Source organism: Spermophilus citellus (genome assembly GCF_964194105.1).
Source record: "Spermophilus citellus genome assembly, chromosome: 4".
NCBI lineage: Eukaryota > Metazoa > Chordata > Mammalia > Rodentia > Sciuridae > Spermophilus > Spermophilus citellus.
The window spans coordinates 113,052,702-113,079,580 of record NC_138185.1 but is presented as its reverse complement, the minus strand read 5'-3'; the positions used below and the strand labels follow the sequence as shown (position 1 = coordinate 113,079,580).

Genomic DNA, 26,879 nt, shown 5'->3' with positions numbered 1-26,879 from the left:
GGCCAGGAGAGGGTGCCAGAAGTGGTGTGGGGATGGTACTGAAGACACAGTGCACTCGTGTCAAAACTAGAGGCAAGGGAGTCAGGACAGACAGGGTCCCCTCCTGCAGGAGAGCCAGAGGAAAACGCAGAACCACGTGACCACACAGAAGCAGCCACACTCCTGGGTCCTCCTGCTCCACCCACTCCCAGGGGACGCTCACCTGCTTGGGCTTCTTCAGGATGCCGCCTTGGAAGCCATGGAAGATGTAGATGGCGCCTCCATGGTTGTCTTCTAGAGGGGCTCCCACCACCACGTCATTGTAGGAATCTTGATTGAGGTCCCGAACAGAGGCAATGGACGACCCAAACCGGGCGTTCTGGTAACTGTGGGAATCCTTCAGCGTTCCATTATAAACAAACCGGTTCTACAAAGCCAAGGCCAGGAACGGGCTCAGGGGTCTTGGTAAGGGACCTTGGGGTAGTGATTCTCTCTGCCTGCTGCCACAGCGGCCTCTCTCCACTCCGTCCTCCCAGAATCCTCTCTCTGGTGACATGAGCCCCACGACACAGGAGGTTCCTGTTTCCCCCAGCCTGGGTCCTGCAGGCGGGAGCTGGCCTCCCTGGAACCCCGTTCCCTGGTGGTGACCCAAGTCCAAGCAGGCGCCCTTGAGAAGCTGCCGCCCCACCCGCAGTACCTGTCTCAGGATGTAGACATACACTTTGCCGCGCTCGCGGCCCTCGCTGAAGTACATGGGTGCCCCCACCAGTAGCACATCGGTCACTCCGTCGTCATCGATGTCCACTGAGGTGATCTCACTCCCGAAGTAAGAGCCTATCTGCGGCACATAGAAGCAGACAGAAGTTACCCATGATCCCAATGTGCAAATATAACTACGATGAATATTCTTAGTGTACTTTATTCTAGCTTTTTCACCTGAGATGTGTTGCTAATTCTTATGTATGTGTAAATGTTTTTATTTTTATAAATTGGGACCATACTCCATATATAGTTTATATAGTTTTCTTCTTTTTTGGTACTGGGAATTGAACCCAGGTGTGCTTAACATCTTGGGATGTGAACAACATCCCTAGCCCTTTTTTATTTTTTATTTTGAGACAGGTTCTTACCAAGTTGTTTGCAACCTTGAGAAGTTGCTGAGGCTGGCTTTGAACTTGCCATCCTCCTGCCTCAGTCTCCCAAGTTGCTGGGATTACAGGTGTGTACCCCTGTACCCGGCTACATACTAAATTTTAAACATAACAATGGATCACAAGCCTTTTCCTCATGGCACATTTGTTTAAAAATAATTTTTTTTCTATGCTGGAAGTAGAACCTGGGACTTCACACATGCCAGGCAAGTGCTCTGCCACTGAGCGATACCCCAAGCCTGTGACATATTTTTTTTTTCCTTTTTCCAGTTTTGTACATGGGATGAAACAATATAAATTCAAAACTTACAGATAAGGGTTAGCTCTATCCCTCATCTCTTTAAACAGTTTATGTGACTATCCGGTCAAAACCAACAGGGTGTCTCCTTTGAAAGGTCATCTGTACAGATTTCCAAGTAGACCACAGGACTGTACACTGTCTTGGAGAGTCCTCAGAGGGTTCTGTCATTGAACAGGTAACAGAGTTAAAAACCCCGGAGTCCTTTCTTCCAAATGGAAGAAGGAAAGACAGGGACAGAAGAAACTATTCAAATTCTGTCTTCCTTCCTTATGGCTGGTGGGCTCCTTCTCCCCCTCTGCCTCCTTGGAAAATCCTCCCCCTCTAAACCCTCCCTGGCCTCTGCTACCGAATCCACCTTGGCCTCCTCTGCCACCACCTCAGCCTCCAAAGCCTCCTCTGCCTCCACCATTACCCCCAAAGCCCCCTTCCCCTTTAGGCGTGGCCCAGTCCAAGGTAACTTTGTTTCCACTGATTCCACCACCTTCCTGGCCTCTTTGGCAGCTTTGGCGTCCTCCTTACTGTTGAAGTCCACAAAACCAAACCTTTGGAGGATCCGGTTTCCCGGTCAGTGACTATCCTTGCACGAACAGAGCCGTCAGATGATGCTTTTAAGGTTTCTTCAGTGGTATCCTCAGACAGACTTTTGACAAGCAGAGTTTTTGGTGGCTGGCTACTTGTGTTAGGCGGTCCCCTGGGTCCTTGCTACTCCAGAATGATTGCTCTGCCCCCAATTTCCCTTTTATTGCAGGAATTTAAAGCTTCTTTTGCATTTTCAAATGAAGCAACCTCTAACAACGCATACCCTTTGGGTGTCCATTTTGGTTCTGTGATTCTTTGATAAAAGTTGTCTTCTTAAATACTTCCTCAAGAGTTTCTTCATTTGCGTTGTAAGAGAGGTTGCTTAAAACCAGAGGTTTTGACTCACCACTCCAGGTGCTATTCTTTCTACCTCTCTAGTCTTGATTCTGACCTTTCTCTCCAGTGTAGTAGAGGGAAGCACCTCGCCCATCCATCTCTGTTCCCTGCTTTTCTTCAAAGGTTCTCTCTGCACCAGCTTCTGTCTGAAATTCAATATGAGCAACCCCTTTACTCTTCCCATCCTTGCTGACTAATCTGATCTCCACGGCATCTTCACACACTTCTTTTAATTCATCCTGAGTGACTTTGCAAGGGAGATTTTGGGCCCACAGTGTTCTTGCACCTCCTTTTTTCTTACTGTCCTTTCCTTTTGGTTTCTCTAGTTTAATTTCGTTGTCAAAAAGTTTTAAACCAGTGAGTTCCAAGGCTTTTTTTCAGATCTTTAGCAGATTCAAAATCCACATAGCCAAACTTCCTAGTTGTTCCAATTCTGAACACAGCAGCCAGATCATTTTTTTTCACAAAAAGTTCACTGATACCAGTTTTTAGTTCAGGAGCAGGTTTGTTAGAATTCAGATTTCCACCCAAGAGATTAAAAGACGTAGCTGGTTCTGAGCCTCCCACTTTCTGTCTCTTGGCTTCAGGAGCAGCCTTCTGTTGGGCCGTTTCCTTCTTTCATCTTCTAGGTGCTTCTTTGACAGGCTCCTCCTCCTCCTCCCCCTCCTCCTCTTCATCCCCATTGTCTTCCTCCTGCTCTTCCTCCTCCTCAGCCATGCTCTTGGTAGGGCTTTTGCAGCAGCTTTCTTTCCTTTGGCTGGTGTGACCTCCATGGCTTCTTCAGAGTTATCTTCTTCCTCCTCATCTTCATCCTCCTCCTCCTCATCCTCTGAGGCAGGAGTAGAAGCTGCTTCTTTCATCACTGCTGGTTCAAATTCTTCCTCCTCCTCCTCCTCATCGTCTTCCTTCTTGGCCTTCTTCCCATTTCTTGCCCCTTGGCTGGAGTAATAGCTCCACTTTTTTTGGGTACCAGGGATGGAACCCAGGGGTTGAATTCTCAACTCCTGAGCCACATCCCCAGCCCTATTTTGTGTTTTATTTAGAGACAGGGTTTCACTGAGTTGCTTAGAGCCTCATTTTGCTGAGGCTGGCTGTGAACTCTCCATCCTCCTGCCTCAGCCTCCCGAGCTGCTGGGATTACAGGCGTGTGCCATCCTGCCTGGCAACAGCTCCCTTCTTACCAGGGTCTGCTGTACCGGTGCTTTGCCCGGAGTGGCTCCCTCTTGCCAGGTGTGCAGCTGCTGGCTGGTGTAACTGTCTCCTTGGCTGCTGTGGCTGCTGCCTTCTTGCCTGGGGTGACAGCTGCTATCTTGGCAGGTGTGGCAATCACAATCCTTCCTGTTGGGGGAAGCACCACCTCCTTTGCTGGGGTTGCGGTGGCCTCCTTGCCTTTTTTTCTGAGGGGTGACACCCTCTTCTCCACTGCTGTCACCGTCTTCATCTTCTGACTTTTCCTCATCTCACTACCTTCTTCTACCTCCTTATGGGGGAGGAGCCACTTTCTTGGGGTTGCTTTGATTTTTACGGGCCTTTGTGAGCTTCCCCACGATGGGGTGTTATGACAGGTGAGTGCGTGGCGGGTGAAGGTGCAGATGAACCTAGAGGAGCTGATGTGACATGGACAGCGGCCCTTGGGTACTGAAAATGCTGAGCATGTACCTGGCTGCCAGCTATAGCTAGAGACTGAGGGGAAAGCAACATATTTTTTCTGTGACATGATCACTGGTGATTCTGTAGCACCCTGATGTATTTAATCAAGGCCCTGTCGCTGGACAGTTAGTTGGCTTGTTTCAAGTTTCAATGTCCTGGGTCACTCTGGAGCTTGCATCTTGGATGGGGAGTGCTGAGTTCTCCTCGGCATCCGAGTCCCCACCGTGCTCCTCTCCTGCCCTGGCTGCAGTGCTCTCCAACTGGGTCGGGGGAGGTGCCGCCTACTCCCTCATCAGAAGCCTGGGGATCCCTGCCTCCACCCTCCACCTCTCCCATCTGCAGCTCTACCAGGAAGTTCCACCTGCTTCCCACTGCTCTTCCCCTGTGTGTGGTTCCTTCCAATGGACCTTCCAGTCTTCGTGCTGGCCCTCGGTTCCACCCCCGTGCCACCAGAATGGCCTTTAACAGTTAACCAAGCTACATGCTTGCATTTGGGGTAGAGCCTAACCTCATCCATATGTCCGGCTGGACTGCCTCCTGCCCAGCCTCTGTCCTGCGACCCTCTGCTCCCTATGCTGAGCCTTGGGCTCCTTCTATACCCAGTTATTGCTTCTCTTAACGACCCAGGCCCTGGCTAGTTCTGGGCTTCCCTCTTCCCTTACCTAAACCTCTCTGCCCCCTGACTTCCCCAGATAACACCTGCCCCCCCTCGGATCTAAAAGCTATTCCTTTTAGAAGCTGTCCCTGGCCCTCCCTCCTTGCGGTGGGAGCCTCTTTTCCATGTGCCCCAGACTCCACACTCCTCCTACCAGCCTGCTCCCTCTAAGGATGTGCCCCTCTGGGTCTAGTCCATGCCTGGAACACAAGAGGGACCTAATAACTGCTTATTGGGTTTCCTTAGGGAAGGGAAGGCACCCTGCCCACAGGTAGGTCCTGTGTGATCGATTTATAGCCTTGGGTTAGCTTGTGTGAGCTGCTTGGGAGACATAGTCATCTTATTTCATTTCATTTTATTTTTTGGGGGGAGGTACTAGGGATTGAACTCAGGGAATTCAACCACTGAGCCACATCCCCAGCCCTATTTTGTATTTTATTTAGAGACCGGGTCTCACTGAGTTGCTTAGCGCCTCGCTGTTGCTGAGGCTGGCTTTGAACTCGTGATTCTCCTGCCTCAGCCTCCAGAGCCACTGGGATTACAGGCATGTGTCACCGAGCCCGGCTCATTTTATTTATTTATAGTTTTGGGCAGTGCTGGGGATCAAACTCAGGGCCTCACAAATGTTAGGCAAGTGCTTTACCACCCAACCACATCCCCAGCTCAGTTGTCTCATCTTACAGGGAAGGAATCTAAACTCGGAGTGTTCCAGTTGCTTGCCCAAGGTCAGAAGGCTGGTCCCTGCTAAGCTGGGGCTGTGTGACACATGAGCTCCTGGCTCCTTCCCCTGCCATATCCTGGTGCAGGGTGTTTTCAGAAGAAATCTATTCTCAAGCATTAAAAGCTTTTAACTGAGGAGAAAGATAGAAATACAGGCAAAAGAAAAAGGAAATAATAAGCCTGGGTTGGGGAGCAGGAGAGATGTGTCTACTTAAAGCAATTAAGAGGCAGACAGAGCAAGGGAGGAGGGAGGAGGAGTGTGTCTAAATCTGTGGCCTTAGCTATGTGGGTCACAGTGATTTGGAATCCACTTAATTCAGCTGCTTTCGGCACTGCGGTTTCTTATTCGGATGTTGGAGGAGGAACTGGGTAGGAGTATGTCATAATTCATCAGAGAACTCCCTCCAGCTCTCAAGGTCTAGCCCTTGACTTCCAAAAGAGCCTGCCCTGGGCCGAACAAGGTGGGCAGGGGGAGCAGAGGTGGTGACCTGAAGGAGTGGCAGAATGGTGGGCAGCGCTCTACGGCTAGAGGGATTTGGGTTCCACCCAGTGAGGAGCGTGTCCTCATGGTGATGGGATAGGGGCAGCAGAAGAAGCAGGACAGGGCTGTTCCCAGGCTCAAGAGTGCTGAGGGATTGCCCAGAACAATAGATTAGGGCCTGGACAGGGCTCAGCTTGAGCCAGGGACACTGCCAGACGGGAGCAGTGAGGCCTGCTTTTGGGGGTCAGGAGGTGCCAGAGGTCCCCTCCAGAAGCCTGGATTCTTAACTTGACCCTTCTGGGAATCTGCCATGTGATCTTGACAAAGCCGTGTTGCCTCCTAGGACAGATTTCCTCGGCTGTTGAAGTGACTCTGGTTCTGTGCACCCCCAGCCACTCTTACCATAGCCTTCCTGTTTGCCCTCAGGAGCCTCCAACATGAGACTCTGCAACACAGTCTGGGGCAGTGGCATTGACCTTCCACTCTGCATTGTCACTATTCCAGGAAAAAGGGAGAAGCTTGCATCTTGGGGGCCCCTAGGGCTTTGTTGGGGGTGGGCTTACAACTTTTGGCAACATGAAGATGGCTTGAGGAGTGTGAGTGTCCCTTGCTGGGGGCCTTGACAACTCCGGCTGGGAAGCCATCACCCAGATGCACCAGACAAGAGGTCAGTGACACGGCAGGGAGAATTCTCTTGGATTTTCCAAGCTAGTAGCAGGGCCTAGGCCTGGCTTGGTGAGAGGTTGGTCTGCTCCAAGGACATTTTAGGGCAGTAAGTGACAGCTTAGGTTGACACTTTAACCCTGATGGATGAGGTATGTGCCCATTCCAAGAAGATGCCTTTGGGTCTGGGGGCCTTCTTGTTGCTAGGGATGAGGTGAGCCCTAGAAGCCCCTCCACCCCCAATCTGATACCTTGCCCTGTCTTCCGGCAGACAGCCCCTGCTGCAGCCTCCCCCTCTATTACCTGCTCGCCCCGGAGGGCCTGGTGGATGGTGAGGCTCCTGTTGTTGTGCATGGTGAACAGGATGACTTTGCCCGTGTGGTTGAACCGCGGAGCTCCGGCCACATACACTCGCCCCTGCCTGGAGGACACGACCGACGTCACTGTGTACCCTGCCACAGGAGGAAACAGGCTGGTCTGTGCGCCTTATCTTTTTTTTTTTTTAATATTTATTTATTTTTTAGTTCTCGGCCGACACAACATCTTTGTTGGTATGTGGTGCTGAGGATCGAACCCGGGCCGCACGCATGCCAGGCGAGCGCGCTACCGCTTGAGCCACATCCCCAGCCCGCGCCTTGTTTTTGACAGGCCTTGCTAGGACCCTGTTTAGCAGCGCCCCAGGAGGGACAGCGCCCCCTGCGGCTCTCGGGCACATCAAACAATGGGAGAGGTGCTAGTTTCAGCTGGTCTTGCATCTGGTCTGGGGAGGCCGACCCAGCGTGCTGCACCAGGAAGCTTTAATGCCACCGCCCTCTGACCTAGAGTCCAAAAGCACCAGCTGAAACACACTCAAGATGCGGAAGCTGCTTGTCATTTGTTCTACCTCCCCTTGGACAGCCGTTTAGGTGCAGCACGGTGCTGGGCATGGCGGATGGAGAAGAGCCGGTCCCTGGGCCGGGTGTTCGGGCCTGGACTTGCAACTCAGTGTGGCTGCGTGACCCAGCACAGGGAGGCCCCTGGCCTGGGCGTGCGAGGGACCGTGCAGCCGCGTGCCCTCCCGCGTCCCCTGCAGGGCGCTTACCCAGGTACGCGCCATGGTTCTTGAGCTCGTCGGGGAACTCCTTCAGGTAGGACTCGCGGAGCGGAATGACCTTGCCGCTGCTCGTCTCCTTCAGCACGGCCCCGTTCCAGTCATAGGCGCCAACAGCTCCCAGCAGAATCCCGTCCTGGCAACAGGGAGGGTACCCACATTAGATCCTGTTCCCTGGGGACCTCTTGCTGAAAGCCCCCAGGTCCTTTGACCAGCGCAGCCTCCTGCAGCCTCCTAGGGCACCTTGTTGAGGGTTCAATGTAGCAATCTAACATTGAGCTGGACTCTCAGCTTTTGAAAAAGCCATGGAGACTGTCTTGCCCTAGCCCATCCTTAGAACAAAGTGGGTCAAACTGATCCCAAGGAATGTCAAGAAAAGAGAGTGTTCTAGAAATAAATTCCAATTTCTGGACAAACTTCCATTCTTCCTCGGGCTTCAAAAACCCCTCTAGGAAATCTCTTCCTGGTGACCTCCTTGGAGCCGTGTCTCCCCTCACCTCACTTCCTTCAGTGTTCCTTTGCAGTGTGCAATTGCTTTCCTGTGAACTCTCTTGCCCAGTCACCACACTGTATGTATGACTTGATATATCACATTGCACCCATGAATATGAACAGTTACTCTATGACTAATTAAAAACGAAAAATTATTTTTTAAAAATCCTACTCTCTCTTCATTTCCTCAGTAAAAGTTCACTGAGCATCTACTTTATGATAACCACTTTTTTTTTTTGGTGCTGGGAACACCATCCCTGACCTTGCAGAGGGCAGAGATACTAAAGAAATACTTAAACATGTAGTCGCAAACTGACCAGTACAATCAGGGAAAATCACAGTGAAGTTTAATTTAGATTGATGGGGGTTGGGAAGCCTTTTAGAGGAAGGAATGTTTACCCAAACACCTGAAAGAGGAGAAGGGTCAGAAAAGAGGGTACAAGAGCCTGAAGGAAAGGGCCAGGAGAAGCTTGTACAAAGGCCCTGAGGCTGGAGAGAGGTCAGAACCTTTGCTTTCAAGGAACTGAAAGCTGTTTGAGTGAGGGGCAGAAGCGTTGAGTGAGGGGGCAGAGGATGAGGCTGGACAGATAAGCCAGGGCCACACCATGATTTGAAGACTGAAACTTATTTCTCAGGGCTTGGAGGGTCTTGGTCTGCCCACCCAGTGCAGGACAATTGAAATCTGCAAGGCCTGGTCAGGAGGACAGGAAGATTTGGCTCTTGGAAGGGAAGTTTCCATGTTTCTGACTCCAGGGTTATTTCTTGAGTACTGAGTCCACTCACTCTCTGGGCTGCCCCTGCACCCTACCTGCTCCCCAGCATAAACAATCCATAAGACTCGTGGACTTGAAAAGAGGGTGAAAGTTATCAGGCATTTGAGCAGCCCCAGGAGGGTGGCAAAGCAGTTGGAGGGCCACTTTCCTGGGTTTCCTTGGTGACTCGGGGGTGGGAGCAGCTTGCCTGTATCCCAGTTTTGGGCATTTAAAGCACAGCACTAATGTACCCTTCTGTCCCACTGAGCCCTCTTGGAAGCCTGCAGGTTGGCTGGGCTCAAGGCTCCCCCTTAGCTTTAAAGAGAAAAATTGGTCTTATCAAAGGGTTAAAAAATTCCAGCTCCTAGAGGTTTGGAACCCACTGTGCAGACAGAATGTTTTTACAACTATAAATAAGCTGGTCTCGGGTGAGTCGGGTGCTTGGTGGTGTTCGACTTTCTAATTAGCCTTCTTCTTCCCACTCTGCTCAAGTCTTGGCCTGGGAGGCTGTGACAGTCTTCTGGGACCAGGACGGGGCTGGGGACTCAGATACTCGCTGTCCACAGTCACTGCCAACATTCTTAACATTGGGGTGTGCTCCCTTCTTCGTGGAGGGCTTTCTCATACAACCACCAATTTGAGACCGCAGAGACTCTGGGAGGGGACAGACTGTTCATTATCTGCACTTGACAAACCAGAGGCTGAGGTTCAAAGGGGGGAAGGAACTTGCCCAAGGTCATATGGCAAGTCAGAAAGGCAGGGCTAGGGCCAGACAGGTGGATTGGGCTGAGGAGAAAAACAGCCATATGTTCCCCCAAGCCCTCGGGGAGTCCTGCTTCCAGTTGTCCTCTGGACCCCCCCTCCCCCCCCCAATCTGGAGCACTGTTGGGGCTCTGCCTTGCATCCTTCTTCCCCCCTCTCTCTGCCTACTGCTCAAGATCTTAACTGCAGACCAGGCTTCTTGGTTGTATGGAGAGGGCTTTAAAGATGATTTTTTTTTGATATTGGGGATTGAATCTGGGGGCACTTGACCACTGAGCCACATCCCAGCCTTATTTTGCATTTTATTTAGAGACAGGGTCTCACTGAGTTGCTTAGGGCCTCGCTGAAATTGCTGAGGCTGGCTTTGAGCTCACGATCCTCCTGCCTCGGCTTCCCAAGCATCTGGGATTATAGATGTGCGCCACTGCGCCTGACATGCAGATGAATTTTTGATTTTGCAGATGGCAAGGAGCCCCTGAGATGTACTTGCAGGGCCATTTTGACGCGATGCAGAGTGGAGTCTGGAAATTCCACCAGTGCTCCTGGATTTGGTGGCCCTAGCCAGCGGGTCACTCTCAGCCTCTTGCCTTGTGTTCTTGTAACCCTGGCGGTAGCTGGGTCTTGAAGTCTTAGTGGGAAGCCCTTTTCTGAGAGTGGGTTTATTGGGGACAGGGAAAGCCCCACTGAGGACAGGGGCACTGTGTGGAGTAGGCGTGTGAAGGCAAAGCTCAGTTCTTCTCCTAGTGCGCGAAGCCCAGACATTTTGAGACTGGACAGGTAGTGCAAAAGACAAAAAGAAGAAGAAGAAAGAAGAAAGAAGAAAGAAGAAAGAAGAAAGAAGAAGAAGAAGAAGAAGAAGAAGAAAGAAAGAAAGAAGAAAGAAGATAGAAGATTAAAAGGGCCAGAGCCTTGGTGGGGGAAGCCAGTCACGTGCCCTCACCAAATGGCAGAGCATTCTAGGGACGGGCAACCTCCCATCCTCTGCAGGCCTGGCACGGATTCTCTGATTTATGGCCTCCCAGTCTTCCCAGATTTATGGGGTGGCCTGAGCTCCCATGAGACAACACCAGGTGTCTCTAGGTGGCCTTAGCTGGATGGACCCTTCCCATAGCTGGTGCTCTGTGGGGCAGGTTGCAGGTTGGACAGCTGTCGGAGGAACTGAGGCCTCAAGGCCATTGTAGCCGGACCTACTGGAGCATCTGTGGCATTCCTGTCACATCCTGCCAGGCAGCTCTTAGCTCTTCTACCTGGCCTCTGCCTCAGTCTTGCCTTCCAGTCAAGGTGGGTGCTCCCTGGGTGTGTGACCATGTCTCCCCAAACTCTGTCTTCCACCCAGTCCAGGTTCCCAGCCAGGGTTGGACTACAACCCCAGCACTGGAGCCAGCATGGTCTAGGGCAGGTGACATTGCCTCCTCAGGTGACATTTGGTCATGTCTGGAGATGTTTCTGGTTATCACAGCTTGGGGTGGGGGTGTCTGCTCATTATCCAACACAGAAGGTCTCCTGGGTCGAGATTGAGACTCCCTGGCTTAGTGGTTAGAGCATGAACTCTGGGGTCAGACCTTCCTGCGTCCCCTCTTCAGCTGCAAAACTTCTAGCTGTGTGACCTTGGGCAAGTCTGCCTCTGTCTCCCTCAGCACAGTGCTTGGCAGCCATAAGTACTGGGACCTGGAAGCTCTTGTCATTCATTAATGGTGCACACTGCATCTCCTGGGGAGGCAGACGCCAGAAAAGATCTGATCTCATAGTCAAGTTGGACGCTGTGGGGTGGGTGAGCAGTGCCCCAGGGAGGCAAGGACGGGCTATTTTAGGGATCCCAGGAGAGGGTGACCAACTAAGGGAGGGGGTGGGCCCAGAGAGGAGTTAGGAAAGGATTTTAAGAAAACCCCAACCCATTTGTCTGTAAATCTCAACATCCATTCGAAGCCTCAAGATTCATTTTCAGGGATACTCCTCAGACATCTCGAAGCCTGAAGTTCAGACAGGTGAAGTGCTGTCTGAGCCCACACAGCCAGGCAGTGATGGCGTCCAGATGCGGATGCCAGCAGCTCTTCCTTCCAGCTTTTCTTGGCTTTGGGGAGGCTGTGGAGCCAGGCTGCTGGAGGGCTGTGTGGAGGCCAGGTGGGAGACCCTCAGAGGGCACTGGGTCTTCCTCCCCAACACCAAGATCAGGGGACAGTCCTAATTGCCTACCCAAACTGGCAGGGGGAGTCCACTTTGTAGGGCCACGGAGGGTCTCCAACCTCCAGATGTCAGTTTACCATTATGGATCATTACTTATATGCGGTGCTGAGAATCGAACCCAGGGCCTCACATATGCTCGGCAAGCGCTCTACCACTGAGCCACAACCCCAGCCCCAGCTTCTCTCGTTTTTGATTGAATTAAACTGTAAAACTAGTTCAGATGCAAACTCTAAATCTAAGATTACACTGTTTAAGGCTTCAACCACTAAGAGCCTTTGGTAACAGCAGTGACCTTGGCTGTCTAGCCCACAGCCCCAGAAGGCCCATGGGAAGGGCACAGGCTGCAGGATGGAGGCAGGGGTCCCTTTTACAAGCTTTCTGGAAAAATGGTGCAGCTTTTGCCACGGAGGTCACCACCCAGAGGCAGCCAGCACGCAAGAACCACTCCAGCTCTTAGTGGCCTGTGCAGTCATTTCCCAATGTGAATGAACCACTGGCTTAAAAATCTATTCTAAAGTTTGACCAGGCATCCATAGCTAGCTTTCCTGAGGGTGATTTTTGGAATATTCTTTCCATTTTTATAATTCAAGACTAGAGTTTCTGGCTCCCGGGTTCCTGTGGCTCCGGCTTTCTGCCATCAGTCTGGGATGTAATGTCGCATGGTCTGGGACCATGGACCTCGTGAGTGTCTGGCTGATATCTATCTGGAGGTCTCCTCTCTACCCTGGGCTCTGGCCCTGCTCTCTGTTGTTGCTTTAGCTTTGCAGGCTGGTTTCCTTGCTGGATAAGACAGTAGGCAGCAAGCCAGGCAATGAAGAGCTGTGCCTTTCTTCTGCCCACTGAGGATGGATACTGGACCCCTCCCACAGGGCTGGGCCCTTCCTTTCCTTCTAACTGAACTAAACAGGCTCAGAGAAGCTCAGGCACCTCAGTACATTTTCAGGCAGTAGCCTATGGCCCACTTCTGGAGAGAGGGAGTTTAGGGCTGGTCTAGAACATGGACCCACTCAGGGTCAAGACTGGACCTGTTGTTCCAAGTTCCCAAAGCAGCTAACTGACTGAGAGCTGAGTCGCTGGGCTCCCGGGGATAGGATGGTCACAGCCATTCATGACAGCATCAGTGGCTTGGCATTCACAGACCTCTGTGCTCTGACAGAACAACTTAATGTCTAGTTACAGTGGACTCATCACCAACATGTCATTCCCTTGGGATTTGGAGGTTTTCTTACTCCGCCTCCAATCAGAAAAGTCTCAGATCCAAATATAATCATTCTCTTTAAAAGTCTTAGCAGAGAAAACCTTCCAGATGATTGGGACATAGGAACATGACCCAGGTATTAGGGATGGTAAAAGAACTGGGATGTGTGGGGAGAGGCAACCGAGTCCCTCTGATTGGGGGAATAGGAAAACTGAGCAGCGTATCTAGAAGCTGCACAGGGCAGGCGGGGCAGTCATGACCTTGGCCGACCTGAGTAACAAGCTGGGGCTCTAAGCTCCTGAGTCTCCCTGCCTGCCCCACCTCCTCCAAATAGTTGGGGAACCCACTGATCCTGCAAGCTTTGGACGCACTGAGCTGCTGGGGCCATTTTCCAGGGCTCAGAGTAACTCCCTGAACCCCTAAGCCCAGCTGAGCCTTCCTGGCCCCTGAGACCTGGACAGTGACCTGCCTGAGAATGAACCTTAAGTGAAACTTAAGTCTTTCTCCCCAAATGAAGTGGTACCCTAGTCTCTATCCTCAGTGCCCCCTGCCCCACCCCACAGGAAGATGCTCAGGAAATGGCCATAGAGGGATACAGGAGACACTGGGTCTTTGATTCCCTGGCCTGTGCCCAGGTTCTGCCCAGTCCTGTGTACACAATCCTCTGCTCCCCTGCCCCACCCAGGGCTGCTAAGATCCTTGTCCTTTCAGAGGCCCATTCAAGTGCTGACCCCTTGCCAATCCTTCCCTGGCCATGCCAGCCCCAGCCCCAGCCCAGGCCTTTCTTTCTGTAAGAGCCTGACCATTGCCCTGGTTGGCATTAGCTGTCACGTCTGGCTGCCTCATTGAGTAGGGGTCTTTACAGAGGCCCAGAAGACCTGGAGTTATATGCTTTTACCAAGGAGATATCTGCAGTTTCTTTCATCCTGTTATCAAAACTGAGGACTGCTGTTTTGGACTGTTTGAAGTTAACTTTTGGTGGCAAGAATCACTTCCAATTTTTTTCTTCTTTAATTGTTTTTGACAAATGCTGGTTGCATTGAATTGAATTGCATTTCCTTGATGTATTTTCTAATCAGCCTTGACCCCAGACTCAGGAGCCCAGGACTCGTGCTGCCAGAGCATGAGACTCGCTGCCTGACCTTGAGCCCATGGATGCCCTTGCCTCACTGTGCCCAGCAATTTACCCTGGGATTGCAAGCTGAAGGGCAGGGCTCCACATCTGCCTCTGCCGTATCCAGCATAGGGCCCAGGGCAAGAAGGCACTGAGAAGATTGGTGGATCTGACCACTTTAAACAGGAGAACTGTTAATGCCTGCAGACCCCGTAGGGATCTTCTGAGCATGAAACGAGGTGCAGGACTTCCCTGGAAAAGTTTACAGAGCTGTCACCTGTAACAGGGCTGTTATTATGAGGTGCATATGTTATTATGCACCTTTCTGTATTCAGGACAGTGGGAATTATGCAACTCAGGACAATCCAGGTTCAAGTTGTGTTTCCGTTCATCTGCCTGCTGTGCATTGTATGTGCCCCCTCCCCTCCAATCTGGGATTTCTGACTCAGACTCTTGAGATTCCCTGTTTGCTCATGGAGCAGCTTCTGGGTGTAGATGGTGCCGTGTGACTAATTCTCACTGTTTTTTTTTTTTAACTGCAGAGGGTCACTTAACCTCTCTAAGACTCGATGTCTTTATCTGTAAACTTGGCTCTAGGAACTTGCCCCGTCTACTCCATAGAAGAGTTAAGCAAATTTGATGGGTGATGAGTGCACAACTACAGGGACTAGCAGGCTTTTCTGGCAAACTGGGAGGCAGTGCCTGCCCAACAGCACACGAGTGCACAACCCCACCTGGGACATGCCTGTTCGAAGCATACCCATGGAGCAACACATGGGGCGTCTGTTTCCCCATGTGCTGCTCCTAAGCAGGACTTTACAGTTTATGAAGCATCTCAGAGATATGGACACTCTGTCTCTCTGGCAATTCAGGGTGGTTTCAGCCCCATCTTATGAACCAGCACCAGGTGAAGCACACAGAGGGTGAGTGGGGGCCCGAGACAGCCCCAGGCACCACATGCTGCTTGTGGCATCTTGTGCCCCCCTCTTTGGGGCCCAGGTCCACCTGGGAGCTCTGCAATCCCATGCAGAGTCTGCATGGAGTGGGGCCCATATGCAGTTGGCTATGTCACCTGGTCTAGATTTTGCACAGGGCTCTGTGGATTGAATGGGGTCATTTGTTGCAGGAGGCGGTGTCTCCATCAGCACCCTCTGCAGAACCTTCCGGGTGGGTGAGTAGACTATTAGTAGTAGTCCACTTGCTTCTGAAGAGGCCTTAAGACAGTAGAGGTAGGTTGAAGACCTTGAATTCCCTCTTCCACCCACAGAAGACTCTGGGAAGCAGAGAGAACCCAGGAAAGAGAGGCTGAGCAGCTCATGAAAGGTGGGAAGACACACCTCGAGAGCTGGGAAGGATATGGAGAGATGGAGGGAGCCAGTGGTAACCCATACCTCCACTACATGCGAGGAGAAGCCTGTCTGTGACATCTCCAGCCCAAAGGAGGTCTCGTTCTTGTTGGTGCCTAAAACAGAGGACAGAAGGCTGTCAGTGTCATGACTCTTTGCTTAGCCCCAGATGGCACTCGGTTCACAGTTCCTACCTCCCAGGGGCACCTTAGGAACTGGGGGTTCACTTTTGAGAAAGGCTCGAGGCTGAGGCCTACGGTGCTGTCTGCATCATCAGCCCTCATCAATACTCTGTGCCCTGAGGTGCGCTGAGCACCTTCCAGATGGCCGTGGGTGAGTAGCCATTACTTCTTCAAAGGACTGGGGACAAGTATTGCATCCACATACTGTAAGTGACTGTGAAAACAGGGGAGAGATCACTAAATAGTGTGTGGAAAGAGTGGACATGGTTGGCAAGAAATGGAATTTCTCGCTTTGTTTGTTCCTATTATTCACTGGATTTGTTTCTGGATGCCCTGGGATAGTTCCTACACCTCATCCCTACCCCCAGGAGGGAGACATGTCACCACTGCAGAGGTGCACAAGAAAGCCCAGGGTGCTCAGGACCCCACTCCACAACGGGTTTCCTGAACACATCATTGGAACTCTGTGCTTGTCACTCAAGGTGACCGCTTTGAGGAGAAAAACACTGATTTGGATATTTGAATTCTGCTGTGGGTGTGAAAGCCCATGTCTAGGGGCTGGGGTTGTGCTTCAGTGATAGAGCGCTCGCCTAGCATGTGCAAGGCCCTGGGTTCGATCCTCAGCACCACATAAAAATAAGTAAAATAAAAGTGTTGTGTCCAACTACAACTAAAAAATAAATATTAAAAAAAAAAAGCCCATGTCTGTGCTTTTATCCATCCTTGTTCTGGGGCCATTTGGCTCTCTTTGGGCAGATCTTCATTTCCAATGCACTGCAGATGTCTCAGGCTCTGGAACGCTGTCTTCTCTTTCTTTTTATGACCCTCCCCCATGCCCAAGGCCCAGTGTTGGAAGGACCCAGTAGAGCAATTTACTGTGCACACGGGGTCTGTGCAAATAAAAGATGCAGTTTAAATCTCTGGGAGGGGGCGATCTGAAGAAACCCTGCAAAGACTGCTTTTGATGGAGCAAGACACAGTGGCACAAAGGGACTGAATGTTCCAGGCTGAGGAGTCAGGCTCAGCAGGGTCCCAACTAGGGGTGCCAGAGAAAATATAGGGTGCCCAGATACATTTGAACTTCAGATAAACAATGTATAATATTTTCATGTAAGTCTGTCACAAGTTTTGCATTTCATATTGCTGAACCTGGCAACACTAGTCTACATATCACCACTGTCCCCAGTGTGGGAACTTTGGCATGTCACTTAACTGCTCTGAGTTTCAGTCTCTTCAGCCATCAAGTATGGAGAATACCAGAGAAGCCACCTTTCAGGTTGTTCATAAAGCACATCGCTTTGCATCCAGAACAAATGACACTCGATGGCTCCTTTTTTTTTCATTAAGCAGGGACACTTGCTCCGCCATTCCGTTTGGTGCAGTTGAATTTCCCTCTGGGGAGCTTGTCTGATTTAAACCCAGGTGTGTGTATCCCCTCTGGGTAGGCAGGGCTCACCTTCCAGGCTGAAGATCCTGTCCCCCAGGGCGTCAACAATGTCCTTCAGGGCTGCCTCGTCAGTGACGTTGAAGAAGTGCTTGTCATCCGGGTCGCTGGCGATGTATTTGATTTCATTTAGAAACGTTTCTGGGTTGATCCCCCTGCGGTTGTAGTAGCCCAGGACCTGCCAGGGAACGGGCAGGGACGACAAACCAGGACATAGCACAGAATCTCCCACACGCCTCAGGGCCCCTGACCCCAGGGCTCCAGGGTGGGCTGAGCCAGGACTTTTGGTAGCCCTGAGTTTTCCTCCAGGGACCATTTGCGTCTGGGGACTGATCCTCTTTTAGAGGCAAGATAAGGACCCTGTAGGCAGCTAGGATTCTGGGAGCTGAAAGGCTTGAGCTATTTCCTAGTTTTTGAGGTTTCTGAAGCTTCCTGGCAAAGGAAGGAAAAACCAAGCCCATGACTTTTGTGGACAGGCCTGAGCAGTGCTAAAGAAGCTTCCGGGCTTGTTCTTTTGAAAGCCTGGACATGACAGGCTGCTTCTCAGAAAATAGCCCCTGGGAGTCCCTCTGAGAGGCAGCCAGCAGCCCTGGGCAGGGACGGGACTTACGGCCACGGCGTATCTGGTCACGTTGTCCCTCTCACTTTGCTGGATGACCTTCTCCAGGTCCGGGCTGTCGTGGGACTCCCCATCTGTGATGACGATCATCACCTTCTTGGCCCCTTTCCTGCCGCCCTTCTGGAAAGCCTCTGATCTGGAACCCGAGCACAGAGGTGGGTCACAGAGGGACGTGGGGATGGGGAAGAGCAGCCACAGAAGCCACAGCTGGCCCCCCTGGGGCAACCCAACATGCCAACACCATCAGACCTCGTACCAAAGAAGAGGGTGGGTCGTGACCCCCAGGCAACTCTTTTACCACAGCTTAGGTGGGTCTTGGATCTTTACATTTTACAAAAGCGACTTTAAAAAGACCCTTTGGGGTCCTGATCTTGTATGGAGGGAAGTTGGCAGGTGGTGGCCTTAGGGGAGCTGAGTAATGGTTAGCAAACCCAAGAATCTCTTGGGCTGAGGTTTAGAAACATACTGATGCCCAGGCCCCCCTCACACCCATAAGGTCAGACTCTCCTGGGGCCTTGCCTGGCCATCAGTAATTTTTTTTTTAGAGAATTTTAATATTTATTTCTTAGTTTTCAGTGGACACCACATCTTTGTTGGTATGTGGTGTTGAGGATCGAACCCGGGCCGCAAGCATGCCAGGCGAGCGCGCTACCGCTTGAGCCACATCCCCAGCCCGCCATCAATAATTTTTAAAAGTTCTACTGAACACCCAGCATTGTGTCCCATTTTCCTAAGGACTGAAGAGCTGAGGTGCCAGGGAGTTCACCACCTAAACAACTGACCCGGAGAACATGTGTGAGGAAGCCCCAGAGTTCTGACTTCTCCCATGAAGACTACTTTGATTGTATTTTTGGAAATATTAAATATTACACGAATAAAAAAGTTAATGTGAGATATATATATGTATATATATGTATATATATATAAATAATATTGAATTTTATATATATTCCACTCCAATAATATTGCATTCTATATATATATGTATGTGTGCATATATATATATATATATATATATATGAATATATGTGTATGATGGAATATTATTCAGCCTTAAAGAAGAATGAAATATGGCATTTTCCAGAAAATGGAGGGAGCTGGAGAATATCAAGCTAAGTGAAATAAGCCAATCCCCAAAAAACAGAGGCAAAATGTTTTCTCTGATATACAGATGCTAATTCACAATGCTAGGGAAGAATAGAATTACTTTAGATTAGGTAGAGGGGAGTGAAGGGAAGGGAGGGGCTCTGAGGGCAGGAAGGATAGTAGAATGAATCAGACATTTATTATTACCCTATGTACACATATAAGACCGGTGGGATTCTACATCACATACAATCAGAAGAATGGGAAGTTTTACTCCATTGATAGATGTATCAAAGTGCATTCTACTGTCATGTATAACTAATTAAAACAAAAAATTTAAAAAATGAAATGGAAAATAGTTCTCTTACTTTTTAATTTTCAGTGTTTGGAGCATGAGCTTGGCTTACCTGTTGGGCCCTCCAGCCCCGGGACAGCAGGGCTAGCCCAGTCACGCCCAATATGGCAAAGGGGTCCTGACAGTTGTCAATTGGTCTACTAAACATGAAAAACTGGCTCTTGGTGCCTCTGTGATCAACCCTCCTTTAGACCATAGTGTGCTGAGTACATCTATGGTCTTGCCAAGAGTCTGGCCCAGCAGGTAGAATTTTCCACTTAAGATATAAAAATTAATGTCACTTGTGGACTTGGCAGTGATTCCCATGAGTCTGACCCACTGCCAGGCAGGAAGGACAGCCCTCAGGTTTAAGCTCTGTAAGGACAGGCTGAAGACCAGTAGCCTTTGGGTTAGCAGAGGTAACTTGTTACATGACAAGCTTGTTACATGATGAGCTCTTGCATGTGATTTTGATGTTGAGGAATTCACATAACTTGGACTAAGTTGTCTCAGAACTTCTTCAAGCTGCCAGATGTTGAGAGCCACAGGTGAAGCGGCCCCAGCAAACTTCCAGCTGATTGGCTCCTCTGCGGTGTTGCTCATTGGGCTGTTTCCCTGCCCTTTCAGACCACGGAGCTGCTCATTGGGGGACTCTTTGGCTCCGCCCACAGGACCCAGCCAATCGGCCTCAAGAGCCAGAGGAGTGGAGGTTGAGAGGCTCCCCTGAAGCCAGTGGTGGCAGTTGGGCTCTGAGGAATTCCTGAAGAGCTGTGTGGTGCTGCGTGTGTTCTAAAAATAAAGTTCGTTTCTGCTTGACGAGTGGCTCCTGAATTGTGCCCAGCCAGACTGCGGCAGGGGAACGACTGAGGGTAAGTGATAGGGTAAACTGCTCGCCCCTGAGGGCAGGGCGAGAGGATGGGTAGCCATTTTAAGATTCTTCTTTCGTTTTGTTTCGCTTTTGTTTTAAGTTGCCTGTCCCTGGAGATGGGTGAGATGGAAGAAAAACTGCTCACATCTGAGGAAAAACTATTTGCGTCTGAGGAACAGATAGGGAGAAAGGATGGATGGACATTTCAGGAGGATAGAAAGGCTGATATAATGCATTTTTGTTCCAATTTTGTTTCATTCTGTTTTGGTTTTGTTTGGTGTTATCTTGTTGGGTTGTGTTATCTTTATAGTAGAAATATGGGATCAGAAATTAGTAAAAAACAAACCAAAAGAGTGTTAAGTAAATTGTTAGAGGAAGGAGGCACCCCAGTAAAACCAAGAACAGTTAGGGCATATGTCAATACAATACAAAAATGTAGCCCATGGATTTTTAAGGAGGAGTTGTTGAATATATCAAAATGGGACCATCATGGTGAAGATTTAAGGGAGAGGGAAAAGAAAAACCCAGGAACTCTGCCAGTTGGCACATTGCCATTGTGGATAATGATACGATTTTGTTTGCCTAGTCCAAAGCCTTCCGTTCAGACTATGGTAGAAGACATGTTAGATCAAGTAAAAGAGAAGGTCTTGAGCTAGTCAGAGAGAGGAAGAAAATTTAAAGGAGGAAAAGCCATCAGGGGGAGAAGTTACAACAGGAGGCTGTTACTAACAACTTTCTATCACCAGAGGGCGTAGGTGTCCAACCAATAGCTCCACCTCCATATGCTGGGAGGCCCCCAACCCCCATAGTTGATAGATGGGATCCTGAGACAGGACCTCAAAGATTAGCATGCCCTGTATTTGAACAGGCAGGAGGGCAGCGAATTCACCATGTTTTAGATTTCAAAACAGTGAAGTATACATATTTTCTCTACACTAGAAGAAGCTACAAATTTTCATAAAAAGTTCCATGTCAATGCTAATACTTTATAAAAGCGTTTTAAAATAACTAAGGAACAAGCTAGACAAATAATAAAACAATGTCAAAATTGTGTGACCTTTTTACCACAACTTAATCTTGGAGTCAATCCTAGAGGACTGATACCTAACCATATTTGGCAGATGGATGTCACACATTTGCCAGAATTTGGAAAATTAAAATATTTGCATGTTACAGTTGATACTTCTTCCGGATTTTTGATGGGCTCCCTTCATACCGGAGAAAAAATTAAAGATATTATAGCTCATTGCTTACAAAATTTTTCCACTGTAGGTGTTCCAAAACAGTTTAAAACAGATAATGGTCCTGGCTATACTTCTACCCCTTTTAAACAATTTTGCTCATCATTTGGCATTACTCATATAACAGGAATCCCATACAATCCACAGGGACAAGGCATAGTTGAAAGAGCTCATCAAACTATTAAAATGTACTTATTAAAGCAAAAAGAGGGTATTGGGAAGGGGTATAAATCCCTCAAAGATAAACTTAAAATAACCCTCTTTACTCTAAACTTTTAAAATTTGGATTCATCAGGGCTTAGTGCTGCGGAAAGGCATATATGTCCAAAAAATGTACATAAGCCCAAGGTACTTTGGAAGGATATTCTAACAGGACAATGGAAAGGTCCTGACCCAGTGATTGTCTGGAGTCGGGGTTCTGTTTGTGTGTTTCCACAGGGAGAACAGCAGCCAATTTGGATTCCAGAGAGATTAACTAAGGTCCTGACCCAGTGATTGTCTGGAGTCGGGGTTCTGTTTGTGTGTTTCCACAGGGAGAACAGCAGCTGATTTGGATTCCAGAGAGATTAACTAAAGTGATTTCTACAGACCAAAAAGAAGATGATTTGGCTCAAATCCATAACAGCTGATATCCAGAAATCCAGTTTGGCTATCCTTACATCTGCGACAGTGGTTCTCCCACACCTGGAGGCTAATGAAACCAGGATTTTTTTTCAATATCTATTTTATTATTGCCCTTTCCCACATCATGAAGTTCTATTTTGTTTTTTGAGCTCATACAGACCTAGGTTAATGTTTTGCTGATCAGTTCTATTTTTTGACTATGGAGTTTTTAAACATTGCAATGGAGATTTCACCTGTAAAAAGTTACAAGGCCTTTACTATTATGTTATGTGTTGTATGTATTATATTATGTGTGCACACTTGTGTTTTGTGTTGTATGTTTGTATGTGCATATGTCCATATATCATATATGACGAGCGCTCATGAAAAAATGGATCCAAATATTTTTTTCCTTATTCACGTGATTTAAATGGTTTAATTTAAATTGTGTAAACAGCTTTTGAGGATTGTTTTAATATGTGAACAAAAAAGGAGGTTAACAGATCTGTTTGTTTACTTTCACCTTTCCTTTTCATTATATTTAATAATTCTGTTTAGGATAATGTAAATTGTTCAGAAAATTGTTTTCTTTTAGTGCCTGCTGGAATGTTACATAATTTTTTCTTTAGCCATTATTGCCAGAATTCCTATCTTCATCCCAGTGCCGGTGAAGACAAAGATAAAACCAAACTACAGTTTCTGCAATAGCTATCACTGAACTGCTTGTAGAACTTGCCTCGACTATGTATCACTCGTATGCATTGTGAACTATCTGTTGGTGCAGTGACTTGTGGTAGTGCCGGGGTATTTTTGCTGATGGTCTCATCAATGGTACAATTTTTCCAAAAGGAGCCGGTGTATCCTCCTCCCTTCTGCTTGTGATGGTCGTTCAGCTAAAATTTGGGGGCCAACAGAGGTGAGGCAAAGAACCTCACCTCCACACTAGTACAAAGGCCTATCCACAGGTGTGGCTGTATGCTCGACCGGTAGTCAATGACGGGTAAGATCCAATTGCAATGGTACCAACATAAGACAGGAGGCTGACGCCTTGAGGTCAGCTCATCAGATGATGGGTAAGGACCATATGTAGTATTGGACAACCTAAGGCAGGCACGGTCCCTAAGCCACATGCTTGTCATTTAATTAAACAGAGAGGGGGAGATGTTGAGAGCTACAGCCGAAGTGGCCCCAGCAAATTTCCAGCTGATTGGCTCCTCTGTGGTGATGCTCATTGGGCTGTTTCCCCGCCCTTTCAGACCACGGAGCTGCTCATTTGGGGGCTCTTTTGGCTCCGCCCACACGACCCAGCCAATCGGCCTCAAGAGCAGGAGGAGTGGGGGTTGAGAGGCTCGCCTGAAGCCGGTGGTGGCAGTTGGGCTCTGAGGGAATTCCTGAAGAGCTCCTGTGGTGCGGAGTGTGTTCTAAAAATAAAGTTCATTTCTGCTTGTGGCTCATGAATTGTGCCCAGCCAGACTGCGGCAGCCAGTGAAGAGGGAAAACCATCTGCTGTTCTCTTTGTAGCTCTCTGATATTCTGGACATGTTGCCTTAAAAAATCCCATTTAATTTTAGTATGAGTTGTGGACCCAAAGGCCATAGAGGCCCACTCCACATGACGAGAGCAGATTTTGGGCTGAAGCCCAGCCTAGTGAAGGGAGAACTCTGCTCTTCCCTCAAAGGAAATTCTAGAAGCTTCTGTGACCTCCACGAAGGGCCAGGCTCAGGGAATAAAAACTTCATGCAGAAAATTATGGCAGGAGAATAGCAGTTTTTATTACATTGAGAGCCAAGAAAAACTTCAGGATCATATTTCCATATAGCAGAATAGTGTGAATATCTCTGTGAATCTGTAATAGTATGAATATCAGCATGAATCATCAGATTTTTAAGTTGTGATTTTGTGTTGGGTAAAGGGATTTGAGATTACAAATTCCTTGAGAGCAGTAAGAACTTTATAGTCACAACAGGACCCACCCAACTAAAAACCAGAGTGACCCACAGAATTTAGCTCATATCATGTCTCTGGTCTGCTTAGAATCTGCTCTGGTTCCTGTCTCTCTCAGGAAAAGACCAGGTCCTGATGAAACCCTACCAGACCTGTGTGACCTGGACCATGACCTCTGTGAGCTGCTGTCTGACCTGGGGGGTGCCAGGTGCAATGCTGAGCCTGTGGGCTGCTCCCTCAGCCTGGAATGCCCCCTCCTGGCCATTTCTTGGCCAGCTCCATCAGTGGATTCAGGTGTGCACCCCAAGGCCACCTCTCAGTAAACTTTCCTGTCTACCCTCATGGGCCTCCCTGAGAGACAGTCTCTCTGCATTCTGAGATAGGATCAGGGTTGACACTGGTTAGAGTTCCTATGTTGGGCTGGGAGCTGCCAAGGCTAAAGGCCACAGGTTACCATCTTTGTAGCCCCTCAAGTTCATGGCTGGAGTCTTTGTCCTTTAGTAGGTACATGGGGGAAAAAAAGAAAAAAAAAACCCTCATTATGAATAACCAAGTGAGGGGAAAAAACCTTTCATCTTAAAAGGCACCAGCTATAATTTGGGACCTGAGCTTGGCAGACTGGAAGATCAGAATTTCAAAATTCAGTGGAGGTGAAATTACAACCCAGGAGTTGCAAATCCCGAGTTACTAATGCTTCGAACTACCTGGTGAGTCACATGCATGTCATTGACTCAAGGTTGGTGGGCTGCAGAAGGGGAATGACCAAACAGTGGCTTCATTCTCGTGTGAGTCAGTCAGCGCCACACTAGCTGGTGGTCACTGGTTCCCTTTGCTGCCCAGCCCTTCCATCAGGGCCTGTTGGGCATCTCTGGTCCCACCTCAGTGACGGCAAAACAGCAAAATGGCCCATTCCTCGTAAAGATGGGTAAGAGCCATCATCTTCCCATGGAGAAGAAAAAGTGAGCTTTAGAACGAGTTTTCTTTTCTTTTCTCCTCCTCCTCCTCCTCCTCCTCCTCCTCCTCTTCTTTTTCACAAGAGCACAAATCCATCTTTATTTATTTTCCATTAGTTTAAATCCTTGAGGGGCACAGCATCATATGGATTCTGTGTCCAATGGCCTTAACAGGAAGGTTGCTTGGGAATTTGGCTCGAATCATGCCACTGTTTCCATGGGCATGAGTTACCTTTCCCCAGATCACCCTGGTTTTGTTTGGTTTGTCACCAGGAGTCACTGTGTTGTTTTTTTCACTTTGTACACATAAGAACATCTTTTGCCCAAGTAGAACTTGGTTTCATCTCTGGCATAAACAGAAATATGGAACGCTTCACGAATTAGCATGTCATCTTGCGCAGGGGCCATGCTAATCTTCTCTGTATCGTTCCAATTTTAGGATATGTGCTGCCGAAGCGAGCACTTGAGAACGAGTTTTATCAGCACACAGAAATGCAATGGTTGAGCAGTGACTTAATCGTAAGAAGTTATGAGGTTGGAAAAATCTTAATCTTTTGACCACATAAAATCATGAGATGCCTAGGTAGCTCTTGTGTTGTGAAATTCTATGAAACACATCAACTAAGCCTAAATGAGGTGGGACTATATGTCGGGACTGTGGTCTTAACAAATGTAGCAGAACTCACATTCGTAGGCGTAAAATTTAGACATTTCAAATCTAAGTGGCTTAGACGTAGTCATCTTAAGTGTCTAAGTCATGGCTCGAGAGAACTTGTGAGATTGCTTTTAAAACTGGCTAATTTCACTGGGTAAGCACATGTTTTGAGCAATGTCTTCCTGGCATAAGCCTGTGGTCCTCTGTGTGGACATGTCTACAGGCAGCATTCACATGGATGAATGAGTTCTGGTGGGATTTTAAGGAACTAGATTTTGCCTTCATGGAACCCATATCCTTTTACAGAGTGTCTTTGGTAGAACACGTTCTGCAAAGTTGGTGGCAATGATACCCCCATCCCAAGCCCTTCCTTGAGGAAGGTCATGTTGACATGACCTTGCCATTCCTCCATCAAGAGGTAGAATCATATTTCTTCCCCTTGAATCTGGGCTGGCCTTGGGAACTTGTGCCACCAACAGCATGTGGCAGAAGTCATTTTTGGAACTTCAAGGCGAGGTCATCAGCAGTCTGGGTTTCTGAGGAAGCTTGCTCTTGGGACACTTCTCTCAGAATCCAGATGCCATGACATGAGAAAATCAAGCTACGTGGCCATGTGTGGGTGTTTAGATCACCAGCTCCCACTGACCTCCCAGCCCGAGGCCAGCAACGACTGCCATCTCCCTGTGTACTGCACCCTAGACATCCAGCCCAGTCAAACCTCGGATGATAACAGTCTCAGTGGACACTAGACGACACTCAACCATGTGAGGGAACCCAGAGAGAACTGACCAGCTGGGTCAAAGTTCCCCAGAACTTTGGGGAAATTAATAAATCATTGCTTCAAGGGAGCAAACGTTGCGGTGGTTTGTTACACAGCAATAGATACCTGGGACAGTATCTGTGATCTAAAAAAATAGATTTTTCTTACCGAGCAAATTCAATGCCAAATGCCGTCCGCGTCTCTGTTCCTCCTCTCTGCTCAATGTGGCTGGCAGCTTCCACTACATCCTTCACAGACCTGTAGTCATTGAGGTGAAACTCATGGACCACATCTTCTCCATACTGCACAACTCCAACCTGCATGGCAGAGGAGAGCGTGAAGGAACGTCTTGGCCCCTGAAACTTAGACCTCTGGTGGCAAGAGTCCCCAGGAATGATCTTCCCTTGTCATGATTCGGGAGTGAGAGATCACCCTTCCCAAGATGTCACCGCAGCCCAGGGGAAGCAGCTTCTGCATTATTCCAGGAATGAATAGATGGTTCAGTGGGACGAGTTGGGGCCACAAACAGAGTAAGGGCATCTTGTGATCTAAGGAGAGGCCTGACTGACTGATCACATGTCTTCTTCGGAAGAAAACAGTCGGCACAGCATGGATGTCTAAGTTAGCAGGAGCAGTGTGGGTGGAGGGCCTTGGTGTTGTTTCCAAACTCTAAAATCAAGATTCTTTAAAACTGGAAGGAAGGGCTGGGATTGTGGTTCAGTGGTAGAGCGCTCGCC

General features: G+C 48.9%; 1 protein-coding gene and 1 pseudogene across 2 annotated transcripts in view; both read right to left on the bottom strand.

Annotated features, from left to right (window-relative positions):
* The window catches only part of ITGA11 (integrin subunit alpha 11), a 118,185-nt gene that overhangs the window by 28,940 nt on the left and 62,366 nt on the right, over nucleotides 1-26,879 (bottom strand). Inside the window, exons 7-14 of the mRNA XM_081293135.1 lie at nucleotides 26,311-26,459; nucleotides 17,690-17,834; nucleotides 17,092-17,257; nucleotides 15,499-15,569; nucleotides 7,597-7,741; nucleotides 6,819-6,967; nucleotides 677-817; nucleotides 203-406 (exon numbers count right to left, since the gene is read on the bottom strand). Of these exons, the coding sequence (XP_081149261.1) occupies nucleotides 203-406; nucleotides 677-817; nucleotides 6,819-6,967; nucleotides 7,597-7,741; nucleotides 15,499-15,569; nucleotides 17,092-17,257; nucleotides 17,690-17,834; nucleotides 26,311-26,459 (1,170 nt within the window). The remainder of the gene's footprint in view (nucleotides 1-202; nucleotides 407-676; nucleotides 818-6,818; nucleotides 6,968-7,596; nucleotides 7,742-15,498; nucleotides 15,570-17,091; nucleotides 17,258-17,689; nucleotides 17,835-26,310; nucleotides 26,460-26,879) is intronic.
* Nucleotides 1,850-3,063, bottom strand: LOC308647341 (nucleolin-like; annotated as a pseudogene). The gene has a single exon. The product of its transcript is annotated as a nucleolin-like (transcript).